This window comes from Bufo bufo, chromosome 5, assembly GCF_905171765.1.
Source record: "Bufo bufo chromosome 5, aBufBuf1.1, whole genome shotgun sequence".
NCBI classification, from domain to species: Eukaryota; Metazoa; Chordata; class Amphibia; order Anura; family Bufonidae; genus Bufo; species Bufo bufo.
The window spans coordinates 466,184,289-466,200,171 of NC_053393.1; the positions used below are offsets into that span (position 1 = coordinate 466,184,289).

At 44.5% G+C, this 15,883-nt stretch overlaps 1 protein-coding gene across 1 annotated transcript in view; it reads left to right on the forward strand.

Moving 5' to 3' along the window:
- The window catches only part of OXSR1 (oxidative stress responsive kinase 1), a 142,619-nt gene that overhangs the window by 105,480 nt on the left and 21,256 nt on the right, over positions 1-15,883 (forward strand). The window contains exons 10-11 of the mRNA XM_040433777.1: positions 10,606-10,671; positions 11,492-11,614. Of these exons, the coding sequence (XP_040289711.1) occupies positions 10,606-10,671; positions 11,492-11,614 (189 nt within the window). The remainder of the gene's footprint in view (positions 1-10,605; positions 10,672-11,491; positions 11,615-15,883) is intronic.

Sequence of the window (15,883 nt, forward strand, 5' to 3'; positions counted from 1 at the left end):
TAATAAAACCGCCATCACTTGTTAGGCAGCTTTAGATGTGTGTGTGTAAGATAGGTTCAGAAATTTTGCATGACTTTTTCTTGCATGCTTTCTGGTGTAATGTGTATTCTTTCGTGTTTCCTGCTGTCCACACACCCCTTAGTACTATGCATAGCAATTTTATTCAGTCTGATATATTAATCCAGTTCTGCTCCCTCTCCCCTCTCACAGCATGTAGTTTGACAGAAACACAGGCAATTTGCAGCTGCAAAACTTTCCACCTCCTAATACTTGTACTGAGTACTGATGAGAGAGCAGACAGAGGTAGGATTACTATAGGCTAATAGGGTTTTATATTTTCATTAGTACTGATTTTAAAAAATTCTATCAGGCCAGTGCACTGCTTCTGTCCTTGGTGTTCTTCCTATCTCTCTGACCGCTCTTTCAGTGTATTATCTGCTGGCTCTATTTCCCCTCCTCTGCCTCTTGCTGTTGGGGTTCCTCAGGGTTCAGTCCTGTTTTCTCTCTACAAGGACAGAGTATCAGCAGATTTGGTCCCCAGTACCTTCTCGATGCTGATGCCACCCACCTATACTTCATCTCGTGACATCACCTGTGCTGTACTACAGGACACCAGTGACTGTCTGTCCGCTGTCTCTTACATCGGACATCCTCTGTTTGTCTGAAACAGAATCTTTAAAAAAGTGAACTACTGGTGTTTTCACCATTTACTACTAACATATCTAAACCTGATAGCTCCATCTCAGTGCGGCACTTTCATCACACCTAGACAGCACACCCGCTATCTTGGTGTCATATTTGACACTGTTCTTTCCTTCACCTCCTATATTTAATCTTTTGTACGCTCATGTCGCCTGCACCTCAAAAACAACTCTAGAATCCACCACTTTTCTTTACTGTGGAAATAACTGTGCCCTGATCCGCCTTGATTACTGTAACCCATTTCTAATTGGTCTCCCCCTCACCAGACTTACCCCTCTCAGTCTATCCTAAACGCAGCAGCCAGGCTCACCTATCTGTCTAACCGCCACTCCGATGCCCCCGTCCTGTGCCAGTCATTGCACTGATTACCCATACAGTACAGGGTTCAACTTAAACTGCTTGTTCTCACACACAAAGCTCTCCACATTGCTGTACCCCCTACATCTCCTCCGTCATTTCTTTCTACCATCCTACCTGTATTCTGCGCTCTGTAAATGACTTCCGATTGAACGATTGACATCCACCATAATCTGAACATCTCACTTCCGTCTCCAACGGACCTCAAACATGGACCCCTAATTGAAGGAGCCTACGTGCTATGAGTAACTTTATACCAATTGATACATCCACATCAGAGATCTGCAGCATCAACTGTGCACAGATACACAGATACTACAACATCATTTTGGCTGCTATCCTCATTTCTTTGTTGCCCTAAGAACCATCTAATTGTTGGGGGAAACGTGTTGGGTTGTTTTATGGCCTTTATTGCAGGGTCACTTCAGGATTGTGATGGGGTTTAGCCGCCGAGAATGGAGTTGCCTTTGTCTGGGAGGCTGCTCAGCTTGTAGGCAGTGTATCGTAGGGACACCTGAGGGACAGGAAAGAGTGATCCTGACCTATGGTCATTTTGGCTACTTTATCCCACTTAGGCTACTTTCACACTAGCGTTCGGGGCTCCGCTTGTGAGTTCCGTTTGAAGGCTCTCACAAGCGGCCCCGAACGCATCCGTCCAGCCCTAATGCATTCCGAGTGGATGCGGATCCGCTCAGAATGCATCAGTCTGGCACCGTTTGTCCTCCGCTCCGCTCAGCAGGCGGACACCTGAACGCTGCTTGCAGCGTTCGGGTGTCCGCCTGGCCGTGCGGAGGCAAACGGATCCGTCCAGACTTACAATGTAAGTCAATGGGGACGGATCCGTTTGAATTTGACACTATATGGCTCAATTTTCAAACGGATCCGTCTCCCATTGACTTTCAATGTAAAGTCAAAACGGATCCGTTTGCATTATCATGAACAAAAAAATAAAAATGGTAATGCAAACGGATCCGTTCTGAACGGATCTAAGCGTTTGCATTATAGGTGCGGATCCGTCTGTGCAGATACCAGACGGATCCGCACCTAACGCAGGTGTAAGTAAGACTTTGCGGTAAATGTTAGGTACCTGAATCATCTGTGGAATCCTATTCACCCATGTGTGATATCCTAGTGATGGATGCAGTTATTTGATGTGGAGGTATCATCAATTGGCATTGAATAAACGATGTGTGTGTATGTGTGTGTATATATATATATATATATATATATATATATATATATAAATATACCATATTTTTTTGACTATAAGATGTACTTTTTCCCCCCAAAAGTAAAGGAAAAATGGCAGTGCGTCTTATAGTTCGAATGCTAATGACCGCTTCCATCATGGAAGCCGTCCTAAGTATGCAGGAGGCGCAGGGAGCAGTGAGGGAAGTGCTGCACCAGCTGTACTCCCCTTCCCTGGTCTTCTTCTGGGCCCCGCTCTGCACAGTGTCTGGACTGCGTACAACGACAGGACATAGTGCACGTAGGCGCGCACTATGACCTGACGCTGTTTGACACAGTGCAACCTGCGCCGGAAGAAGACCGGAAAGCTGTGAGTCCTTAATCTGCTGCGTTGCAGTGCTGTCCGGGGCAACCGAGGCAGGTTCTTTATTTTTTTATTTTTTTAATGTCTGATCTGATGTCTGATGGATGCCCTGATCTGAGGTCTGATAGGGGGTCCCTGATCTGAGGTTTGATGGGGACTGGGAGGGTCTGATCCGAGGCTGGTGCAGCTTGAAGGTCTGATCTGAGATCTGATGAAGCTAGGGGGTTGGATGAAGGTTTGCTCTGATGAGGGTCTGATCTGAGATCTGATGGAGCTTGGGGTCTGATTTGGGGTACCTATGATTAGTGACCATCTTTTCTAGAGTGTTAATTGTTAAACTAATTAGCCCTCATTCCCCCCCCCCCCCCCGAAAAAAAATTAAACAAGCATGTTCTGCTAGTTAAAGATATTTATAAATGTACGGTATTTGGCGTGTTTTATTTTATTTCCCCCCCCCCCAGAAACTCTTTTTAACTGCTACTTTCACTTTCCGTCATAATAATACAACCGTCTGCATCCGTTCTGAACGGATCCATCATGAGCACCATTGAAAGTCAATGGGGGACTGATCCATTTTCTATTGTGTCAGAAAAAATGGATCTGTCCCCATTGACTTACATTGCGAGTCATGACGGATCCGTCTTGCTCTGCACCACATCGTGGACAGAAAAAATGATGCTTGCAGTGTTATTCTGTCCGTGATGGGGACACAACCAAACAGAACGGAATGCATTCTGGTGCACTCCGTTTCGTTCAGTTCAGTTTTGTCCCCATTGACAATTAATGGGGACAAAATGGAAGCGTTTTTCACCACTATTGAGATCCTATGACGGATCTAAATAGCGGAAAAGGAAAGCTCAGATGTGAAAGTGGCCTAATGTGCACTGCTAGCTGGCCACGTTTTGTGTAAGGACCCTTGCATGGGCATTCCTACATCCGTGTCTAAATATATTCCCCTTGTTTGTGTGAAGCAGGCAGTCAAGAGTCTGTGTATATTGTATGGAGGTCGGTGACTGAATTAACTAAAAATAGGATTTTTTGTGCTTACCTGTAAAATCTTTTTTTCGCTGACTTCATTGGGGGACACAGAAGACCATGGGTATAGCTGTTGCCACTAGGAGGCGACACTAAGCAAAATACGTGTTAGCTCCTCCTCTCAGCTATACCCCTCCTGCAGACACTGAGCTAATCGGTTTGTACAAAAGCAGTAGGAGCAGCCAAGAGAAGCCAACAGAAAACAATAAAAAGAAAGTTAACCAGGAGATGGGTCATCCTCAAGAACCAGAAGGACCCATCTAGGAGAACCAGCAATTAACATACAGGGTGGGAGCTGTGTCCCCCAATTAACTCAGCTAGAAAAGGATTTTACAGGTAAGCACAAAAAATCCTATTTTCTCGCTCGTATCATTGGGGGACACAGAAGACCATGGGATGTTAAAGACCAGTACCATGGGGAGGGAACAAGAGCAGAACGAATCCAAGGCCGGTCATAAGGCCCAGCACAGAAATGCGGGGGAAAGACACACCAGGAACCCTGAAAAGGGACAGGAAAAAACATTCCCAGGAAGGCCAGCCAGAGAGCGGCTGGGCAGAGGCTCTGGCTGGGCAGAAGAAAGAACAGCCCAGGGAATATAAGTCACGGCTTAGGAGACTTCAGAAGAAGTGGAGAGCGCACAGAATATCCACAAGATGGACAAGAATCAAGACAAGTCGGTCACCAGAAGCAACGGAGCGATTGCGGAAGATACAGGAGAGAAATACGTAGCCTGGATCCAGAAGACTGCTAAGGAGTAGGGTTGTTGTGGGTATTAAATTATCGATACCCAATCAATACTTTTGTACCGGTATCGATTCGATACCGGGATTTGACATTTACCAATACTAGGCTGTGCTAATGCTCAGCCTAATATAAGAGAACATGGCGCGTGCTGCTCTCAGTGTGCTCCATGCCCCTACTCCCTGTGCCGCTGCCACCAATGAGAGGGGAGGGGCTGTGGCCACTGTGCCACCAATGATGATAACTAAACCATTAATACAAATACAGGAGGCAGGTGCCGGCGGCAGAATCACATAGCCGGCACCCGACCTCTATGACAGAGCGATGCGATCCGCGACAGTTAACACCTCAGGTGAGGCACCTAAGGGGTTAACTGCCGTGGATCGCAGCGCCCTGTCATAGAGGTCGGGTGCCGGTTATGTGATTCTGCCGCCGGCACCCGCCTCCTGTATTTGTATTAAATAGTTACTTATCTTCATTGGTGGCGCAGTGCGCCCCCCCTTCCCCCAGTACTATAAACATTGGTGGCGCAGTGCGTCCCCCCAACCCCCCCAATATTTTAACCATTGGTGGCAGTGGCCACAGGGTCCCCTCCCCTCCTCCTTATTGGTGGCAGTGGCAGCTTCTGATCGGAGCAACAGCAGTGTAATCCTCCGATCGGTTACCATGGCAGCCAGGACGCTACTGAAGCCTTCCATGGCTGCCATGGTAATCTCCCTGCTGCTGTACTATGTGCAGGCAGCAGGGAGAATGCAAAGTACTATTATTCACCCTAATAGATCTCTATCAGGGTGAATAGGACAAGGGATGAAAAGATCCCAGGTTCTAGCCCCTAAGGGGGCTAATAGTTATTAAATAAAAAGTAAAAAAAAAAATAAAAAAATATTAAGTTTAAATCACCCCCTTTCCCAATTTTACATATGCAATATATAAACAATAAATAAACATTACATATCGCCACGCCCAAAAAAGTGTGAACTATTAAAATATAAAAAAAATCTCTTATGTGGTGAACTCCGTAACAAACAATAGGATTGGACTGTTCGATTATGGGCCGGACGTTCCATAACATGCGCAATGCACGCTGCTTTTTTTGGTGTTTTATTTTTTTTGCATGGTATCGAGTATCACAATACTTTTTATGGTATCTAGAGGAATGGTCAGAAATCTGGCAAGTAAAATGTAATGTTGATAAGTGCTAGATAATGCACCTGGGGCGTAAAAACACAAGAGCAGAATATAAAATCAGTGATACAGTCCTAACCTCAGTATCTGAGGAAAGGGATTTAGGGGTCATTATTTCAGAAGACTTAAAGGTAGGCAGACAATGTCATAGAGCAGCAGGAAATGCTAGCAGAATGCTTGGGTGTATAGGGAGAGGCATTACCAGTAGAAAGAGGGAGGCGCTCATGCCGCTCTACAGAGCACTAGTGAGACCTCATTTGGAGTATTGTGCGCAGTACTGGAGACCATATCTCCAGAAGGATATCGATACTTTGGAGAGAGTTCAGAGAAGAGCTACTAAACTAGTACATGGATTGCAGGATAAAACTTACCAGGAAAGATTAAAGGACCTTAACATGTATAGCTTGGAAGAAAGACGAGACAGAGGGGATATGATAGAAACTTTTAAATACATAAAGGGAATCAACAAGGTAAAAGAGGAGAGAATATTTAAAAGACGAAAAACTGCTACAAGAGGACATAGTTTTAAATTAGAGGGACAAAGGTTTAAAAGTAATATCAGGAAGTATTACTTTACCGAGAGAGTAGTGGATGCATGGAATAGCCTTCCTGCAGAAGTGGTAGCTGCAAATACAGTGAAGGAGTTTAAGCATGCATGGGATAGGCATAAGGCCATCCTTCATATAAGATAGGGCCAGGGGCTATCCATAGTATTCAGTATATTGGGCAGACTAGATGGGCCAAATGATTCTTATTTGCCGACACATTCTATGTATCGAAATCGAATCAAAATTTTGGTATCGCAACAACCCTACAAAAGAGTGATGCCCATGGGTCAGAACCACAGAAAAAAAACACCCTAAAGCCATCAACAGTCACAGCATGGTGTGAGAAGAAACAAGGAGACCACTTAGTGGAATACTGATTGGAAGAAGACGAACTGAAAATGGCGCCTGGATATCAAGGGCCAAAGAACTGCAGATGTGACAAAATTTGCCCCCATGGGGGAAGAAGTAGGGATGCCCGAAGAGAAGAACCCTCCAGCGGGACCATGATGAACAAGTCAGGCATGAGAATGGCCCTCAAGAAAAAATTCTTGAGGGAGTGAAGAAACCCAAAGGGAACAAGGCAGTGGAACCGACCCAAAACTGCCATAAAAATTGGGTAATAACCTGACAGGAAAAGAGTGTCCTCCGGGATCCAAAACGTCCCCTTCAGACCTACAGCCAAGGGGGTTTCTTCATAAGAATGTTCCCCCAGGAAAATGCCAAATTGGTAAGAAGCATGTAGAGGAGGACCTTAAATTCCAGAACAAGAGAGGAGAGAAGCCGTCTGATACTCCATGGAAGGCTGTCTGAACTGGCAGACCTAATCGGAAGCTGCAGACAGGAAACAGAAATAGGAGAAATACTGCACCAGGAAGGGAGTGTGGACCCCAAACGCCACAAAACCCCAGAAAAAAACTGGTAACAGAACCAACACCAGCCGCACAGGCACCCCACAGAAGAAAGGGGGCATACGAGAACCCAATGGCTATGAACACTGGCTGAGCAGGCAGTAACAGTATGTGGGGGAGCATAACTACTCGCCCTGTGGAAGGGGAGAAGTAGAAGCAGATGATGTGGCTTAGAAGAAAACCAGCACTTAGGGGTGGCAACAAGGGCAGTACGACCGCTCGACCCTGTGAGGGGAGCCATGTAGACAACTCACATACGCAAACTGAATAAGTGCATACCCAAACTCCACATGGAGGGAACACTGATGCTGTCACCATAGTAGATTGTAGAGGCAATGTGGTACATGTAAAGGGAACAAGGCGCTAAGCCAGCGCCATAGAAATTGGTAGGTTATACCAGGTACAGAAAACGTACTAACGCCCAATAGAAGTGAGCAAACCCCCCGGCCGCAGCGTGTCATGGCAGAACAGAAGCAAAGTGCCCCCTGTGGAAGAAGGAAATGTAGACTCGAACCTAACTACAACTAGCGAGAAGGCAGAATGCCTAGAAGGAGGAATGCTGTGCATATAATGCTGGAATGCCAGGGCCGATACTCCACATGGAGGAAGGGGATGTGGAGAAAACCATAACTGTAGTGTCCCTTGCCCATGCGTCATGTAAGCCACAGGTGAAGGATGAACGCAAAAATTCCCCCTGGGAACGGTTTACGCAGTAGTAGCCATGGAACTGGAGTAGACAGAATATCTATGGGCAGCGCAAAGACTGCCTCACAGGGCAGAGGCGATAGCAACAACTATGGCCTCTAGGGTCAGAGGAGAGACTCCACCTGAAAATGAGGACAACAGCAATAGCCAGCAAGAATTGGTGCTAGCGCAACACTCCACCTGAGAAGGAAGAAAACTGGCAATCAAAGCAGACGTTCCACCTACGGAAGGAGTGTGGACGCCGGGCGTGCCAATGACAATCAACCAAATGAGATTGCCCCTCAGGAAAGGCACGAGTAAAGGTATGAGGTATACTAATGGCCTGTTAGAGCTACCTGGAAGACAAAGGCTGCCACGTAGGCGCCAGACACCAGTACAAACCAGGACTACCTAAGGAAAGGGGGTAGTGTGAAGCAGTCACAGTATCAAGCAGTAGTGCCAAAATACGACCTATGACGGGGATAAGTCGATTGTATGTACTGTGTCTAGCCAATAGGCCACCCATGGAACGGGATGCCATGCAACAAGGAACAAATGACAGTAGTCGCGGTAGACAATGTTGAAGCAATTACTCTACCCAAGAAAAACGGATAATGTAATAGGAGTAACAGTTTGCAGTGATAGAATTCCCCTCTGACGGAAAGAGGGGAACCGAAAAGATGTACCGTGTCCACTGGTAGTGCGAGCACTACTGGTTGTGCAACTACTCCGTCCATGGGGGGAGGGTAATGCTACAGGATCTCCAGCACACAAATGTGGTGCAACTAATCCACCTGTATAAGAGGGAAAACCGACAGGACAGATGATATCCAGCATTAGTGCAATTACTCTGCCTGCATAGGGAGCAATGCAACAGGACGTATAGTATCTGGTGGAAGTGCAATTACTTCGTCTAAGGAAGAAGGGTAATGCGATAGTCTGTACAGGATCCATGGTAGTGTAATTACTCTATAGAAGGAGGGTAACGCTACAGAATGTACAGTACCCAGAGTAAGTGCAAATACTCTCACTACAGAAGGAGGGTAACGCTATTGGATGTACGGTATTCAGTGGTGGTATAAATATTCCGCCCATGAAAAGAGGGCAATGCTACCAGATGTATAGGAACCAACGGGATGTAAACACTCCGCCGATAGAGGATTTCTCTGCCCATGGAAAGAGGATAATGCTACGGGCCGTACAGTACCCACTGGAAGTGCAATTACTCCGCCTAAGGAAAGAAGACAATGCTACAGGCCGTACAGAACCCAGTGGGGGTGAAATTACTCCTCCTACGAAAGGAGGGTAATGGCACGGGCTGTACAGTATCCAGTGGTAGTGCTATTATGCTGCCTATGGAAGGAGGATAATGCAATGGGCTGTACAGTATCCCGTGGTAGAGCAAGTACACCGCCTAGGAAGGATGGTAGCGCTACAGGCTGTACGGCATCCAGTGCAAGGGCAATTACTCCGCCTATGGAAGGATGTTAATGCTACAGGCTGTACGGTATCCAGTGCAAGGGCAATTTCTCCGCCTATGGAAGAAGGGTAATGCTACAGAATGTACAGGGTACAGTGGTGAGCGCACATATTCCGCCTAAGGAGGGAAGGGAATGTGACAGGACTCATGGAATTCAGTGGTAGTGTAACTACTCTGCCTATAGAAGGAGGGTAAGCTACAAGGAGTGCGGTATCCAGCGGTAGTGCCAGGATGTATGTATCCAGAGGTAGGGTAAAAAAAATTGTGCCAACAGATTGGCATGGGAACTAGGTTCAGAAGGACCAGATAGCTCCAAGGGTTAATAATATATAAATATATAGTTTTTCTTTTCTTTTTTTTTTCTTTTTCTTTTTTACATACAGCTCAATTTTAACAAAACAGAGCTAGTGGAACTGAACCCACCTCTGTCTGTTCTAATGACCAGCACTGTAAGCCTCAGCAGAGAGCCCAGTAAGCACTTTCCTCAGCACAGTAGTACTGAGGCAAGGAAGGGGTTAAGCAGAAGGCAAGGGTGGAGCTTATTGGGCAGCTGGTGGAGCGAAGGCATGAGCGTGAAAATACAGATCCCGCCCCCGAAACACGCTGGGAGATGTGGCCTAGTAGGCCGCAGAGCTGGGGCCTCGAGTACAGGCGGGACCGACTGGAAGAACTTCCGGTTGGGGCGGCAATGCAGGGAGGGGGTAGGCCGCAGAGAAGCCGGGGCCTCGATTACCAGCCGCCCCGGTGGAAGACCTGGACCAGAGCGCTGGAAATAAGCAGAAGGTGGCCTGACATGAAGTCTCCCCTCGGGGGAGGGACGCCTGCCGAAACTGAGGCCTCAGGGGAAGGTAAGCAGGCCTCCATGGGGGAAAACCTGAGTAGTGGTAAGAAAAAGAGAAAAAAATTAAAAAGAAAAAAATCTGCAGACCTGATTAGCTCAGTGTCTGCAAGAAAGGTATAGCTGAAAGGAGGAGCAAACTTTTTTTGCTTAGTGTCGCCTCCTAGCGGCAACAGCTATACCCATGGTCTTCTGTGTCCCCCAATGATACGAGCAAGAAATACACTTCTCCTTAGCCTCCAAAAGTGCTGTCCTGGCTACGGTTGAAATTTATGTCCCCATTTACAGTAGGAAGAGCAGCTCTTGAGCCTAAAATGCTGCCCTAACAAGTTTTATACTTTGCAGATTTAGAGGGAAGGAGCCTTTATGTGCTCAATCATGTTTTATTATTTGGGCTTTTTAATTTTCACACTGTCTTGTTCTTTTACTGCACAGATGTTTTACCTATAAAGGGACATCATTCCTGGCATTACGTTACCAAGACTTCAGTTACAATTGTCAGATTGTTCTCGCCATCTCCTGTATTCACTAGTGTGATCTTTGAAGGAAACTGATCAATTTTTCCATTTTACAGAACAAAGAATTCTTACAGGAGAAGTTGCTCCAGAAGGCCCCCAGCATCTCAGAAAGAGCCAAAAAGGTGAGCACTCTCCCCTGAAAATTGAATGCCGTCCATATGTATTCATTTATTTTTATTTTTTAATTTCCGTTGTCTCACATATATACCATTTTAACACAAGCTCTGGAAAGGGGATCTGCCAGTTTTTGTAAATCTGGCCATAGATATTAAAATTTACATATAGAAAATTGTTCCGTGTCGCGGGTAATGTTCATTCATAGGGCTGCGCTTGTGTTTTATTGCTGACAAGCGATGGATGAGAAGCAAGTATTATGATTTCAAGGATGGCGCAAAAGTTACAATTTTTGTACCACGGACATAATATCTTTGTAACTTTGTTAATACATTTAAAACCAATTGAAACCAAATATTAGAGAATTCAGTTAATCACAATTCCCTAGTTCAGTTTTGTAAATTGTGTCTTTATAAGTAGTTATTATTATTGTGCCCATATACTGAGGAAGAACATGGGATTTGAGACCCACACGGTTATTATTGGATCACACCATCTGTAAAATGAATGTTTCTTTGTAATAATAAATTATCAAATTGATATTTGTGCATCTCGTATATAATGTTTAAAGGGTTTTTATATCATATGTGAACCAGTAGGATCCTACATGTATAAGCCGTACCTGAGAATAACGTAAGACTTGTAAAACCTTCACATTGCGCTAACATTTACAGTGTGCGTTACATACATACTATAAATGAGATCAATGGCGGTAAGCATCTGTTAGCCTGTGGTGGAATGATATAACTAAGGTAAAGTTTCAGACGTGGACAGGACGTGTCACTTGAGTGGTAACATTACAGTGTGGTCTGCCTTGTTTGTTGACAGGTTCGGAGAGTGCCAGGATCAAGTGGCCGGCTTCATAAAACGGAAGATGGAGGATGGGAGTGGAGTGATGATGAGCTGGACGAGGAAAGCGAGGAGGGCAAAGCAGCTGTGTTACAACTTAGGGTGAGAAGGCAATTCTTGTGCTTTGAGTTTTATTGCCGTCCATTGTAGTATTTACAAGTAATAATGTTCTTGAAAATCTATTTGCTTTGTTTCTAACTTAGATACACAGGAAATTGTAGCTTCTGACTGGTGGAAATTTGGTCTGGTCCACTTTCCTCTCCTGCTAAAATACCTATATGAATCGGTCTAGACCTTAATAAGGGAACAAACCCATGACTGCAGGTCGTTTCAGTTGTCTCCGAAATATCTGAATGCTGGAGCTCCAACAGATCGCACCCCTTGATGATCATCTGTTCCCGAGTAGGTTTGGCATCAAACTGCCGTTTACCGCCGGAACCCATTGTGTTATGCTTGAGATTAACATTTAGTTCTACTATAGTTGTCTTCCTACTCCTGTTAAAATACCTATAGGAGTTGGTCTAAACCTTAATAAGGGGACAAATTCATGCCTGCAGGTCGTTTCGGTACCTCCTGTGTTTAACAAGGAGATTAAGACCTTGCTAAAAACATTTTCTGGCTTGTGCTGTCGGTTGAGCCTTTCGGCCTCGGGGCTCTTTTTTTTTAGGACTTTGGCCTCATGCCCTCTAGCTTGGTAGCAATTTGCCCTATATCATAGAGAGATATCTGTAACTAAGTAGAAAATGGCCTTCTGTTACATGAGAGATATGCAGTATTATAGTTTTTTCTTACTTCATCTAATGTGCTTTGGGTGTTAACATGTCCTTCCGTTAGATCCCTCCCTGTATTAAATATGTTGGTAGTTCCCAGGTGTGTTGTCCTGAAGATAACTGGGTAAATGAGTAATACACTCACTGGTAATCCAGTTCCCTGGAAGTCTCCACGACAGCACCTATAATTTTCCATCCTATGCCTCTTTTTTGGTTTTAAGTATTATAATTTGCATAACCTCTGCCTCAGCTGTAAATCACTGAGAGTGGAGGATGGAGAGGGCCTTTTAAATCTCTCTCCACGTTTGTCTGAAACTGGCCTAATACTCTTCACAAACTTGACCAAAAACTACATCAAACAAATGAGTCCAAATTATTAAACCTGGTCATTTATTTATTTAGGAAAATGATCCAATATCACATTTTTTGTGAGTGGCAAAAGTATGTGAACCTATAGGATTAGCAGATAATGAAGGTGACATTAGAGTCAGGTGTCTTCAATCAATGGGTTGACGATCAGGTGTGAGCGGGTGACCTGTTCTATTCAAAATTATTTGTTTGATTTCATTTTCCGACTCGAATGAAAATCTGATGTAGTTTTAGGTCAACTTTATGAGGAAATATAACAATTTTTAAAGGTTTGTAAACTTTCAAGCACCACTGTATGTTAGAAACAAAGCAAATAGATTTTCAAGATAGGGCGCCAATATTAAAGAGGACCTTTCATGGGTCCAGACATTAATTCACCATCAGTATCTAATTGGCTCAGTGGATAGCACTGGTGCCTTGCAGTGTTGGGGTCACAAGGATATTGCCCTCAAACCACCATCAGTATCTAATTGTTCTGCTCTTACAGAGTTGTGCTTTATTGTCACAAGGATATTGCCCTCAAACCACCATCAGTATCTAATTGTTCTGCTCTTACAGAGTTGTGCTTTATTGGCCAAGCTGATGCCTCATTTTGCCAAAAGTCAATGTTAATCACAGTTTGGTAGTTTTGTGGGCAATATCCTTTTGACAGGTTCCCTTTAACTCTGGCTATGCATTAAATTTAGAGTTCTTTAATAGAACAGAGCTCTGATCACGCTAACCATATACCATAAAATGTATTAGAAAAGAATGCTGGAAATTAAAAATTAGATTTTTTAGATGTGGACATTTATTTTAAAGGGGTTGTCCAAACTATTACAAGTGATCGGCATGTGTCCTACATCTGCACCTCTGCTGATCAGCTGTTTTGCAGTAACTCCAGGGCCAGAATTGCACAGCCCCGTCCCATGTGCGATGGAAGGAACTATGTAGTTCTGGTGCCGGATCTACTGCAAAACAGCTGATCAGTGGGCGTGTGAGGAGTCGGACCTCCCATGATCAGATAGTGGTGCCCTACCTTGAGAATAGGCAATCACTTGTAATACAGTCCTGATCAAAAGTTTAAGACCACTTGAAAAATGGGAAAAAATCATATTTTACATTGTTGGATCTTAACAAGGTTCCAAGTAGAGCTTCAACATGCAACAAGAAGAAATCAGAGTGAGACAAAACATTTTTTGAGCATTCAATTAATTGAAAATAACGATTAAACTGAAACAGGCTGTTTTTCAGCTGATCAAAATTTTAGGACCACATGCCTTTAAAAGGCCAAATCTGGATTTATTGTCATTTTCTGTCAGGTAGTCACACGTTGTGATGGCAAAGACAAAAAAACTCTCTTTTTGAATGTGGTCGGGTTGTTGAACTGCATAAGCAGGGTCTCTCACAGCGTGCCATCGCTGCTGAGGTGGGACGCAGTAAGACAGTCATTTGGAATTTCTTAAATGATCCTGAGGGTTATGGAACAAAAAAGTCAAGTGGAAGACCCAAAAAAATTTCATCAGCACTGAGCCGGAGGATCCAATTGGCTGTCCGTCAAGACACTGGACAATCCTCGACCCAAATTAAGGCCCTTACTGGTGCTGACTGCAGCCCCATAACCATCAGACGGCATCTGAGACTGAAGGGCTTCAAAAACAAAAAAATGTCTTCAAAGACCTCATCTCCTTGAACGCCACAGAACTGCTCGTTTGGACTTTGCAAGAGAGCACCAAACATGGGACATTCAAAGGTGGAAGAAAGTTTTATTCTCTGATGAGAAAAAATTTAACCTTGATGGTTTCCAACGTTACTGGCATGACAAGCAGATCCCACCTGAGATGTTTTCTACGCACCACAGTGGAGGGGGTGCCATAATGGTCTGGGGTGCTTTTTTCTTCAGTGGAACAATAGAGCTTCAGGAAGTGCAGGGGCGTCAAACGGCCGCTGGTTATGTCCAGATGTTGCAGAGAGCATTCCTCATGACTGAGGGCCCTCGTCTGTGTGGTAACGACTGGGTTTTTCAACAGGACAACGCTACAGTACACAATGCCCGCAGGACAAGGGACTTCTTCCAGGAGAATAACATCACTCTTTTGGCCCATCCTGCGTGTTCCCCTGATCTAAATCCAATTGAGAACCTTTGGGGATGGATGGCAAGGGAAGTTTCCAAAAATGGACAACAGTTCCAGACAGTAGATGGCCTTCATGCGGCCGTCTTCACCACTTGGAGAAATGTTTCCACTCACCTCATGGAAACGCTTGCATCAGGCATGCCGAAATGAATTTTTGAAGTGATAAACAATAACGGCGGAGCTACTCATTACTGAGTTCATGTTTGGAAGTTGGATTTCTGTTTTGGGGGGGGGGGGAGGTTATTTTTTTTTTTTTTTTGGAGGTGTGGTCCTAAACTTTTGATCAGCTTAAAAACAGCCTGTTTCAGTTTATTTGTTGTTTTCATTAAATTGAATGCTCAAAAAATGTTTTGTCTCACTCCTATTTCTTCTTGTTGCATGTTGAAGCTCTACTTGGAACCTTGTTAAGATCCAGCCATGCTAAATATGATTTTTTGCCATTTTTCAAGTGGTCTTAAACTTTTGATCAGGACTGTAGGTTGGACAACCTGTTAAAAAAATCATGATTTCTTCTTTTTACATGTATATAGCTAATTTGGAGGTTTTACTGGTTAGGGTTACCAAAGAGTATTGCATGATGGAAGAACAGATGACACTTACATAGAGTAAGGCTACATGCACACGACCGTATGTGTTTTGCGGTCCGCAAATTGAGGATCCGCAAAAAAAACGGATGACGTTCCACATGGCATACATTTTTTGTGTGGATCCATTGTAATAATGCCTATCCTTGTCCACAAACTAGAAAAAAATAGGACATGCACTATTTTTTTTGCGGAGCAACGGAACGGACATACTGATGCGGACAGCACATGGTGTGCTGTCCGCGTTTTTTGCGGACCCATTGAAATAAATGGGTCTGCATCCTATCCGCGAAAAAAACTGAATGGACACGGAAACCAAATACTGTCGTGTGCATGAGGCCTAAGGCTACATGCACACGACCGTATGTGTTTTGCGGTCCGCAAAAAAAAACAATGGATGACATCTGTATGCCATCCGTTTTTTTTTTTGCGGATCCATTGTAACCATGCCTAATACGGACAAGAATAGGACATGTTCTATTTTTTTTTGCGGAGCTACGGAATGGACATACTGATGCGGACAGCAAAAAAACG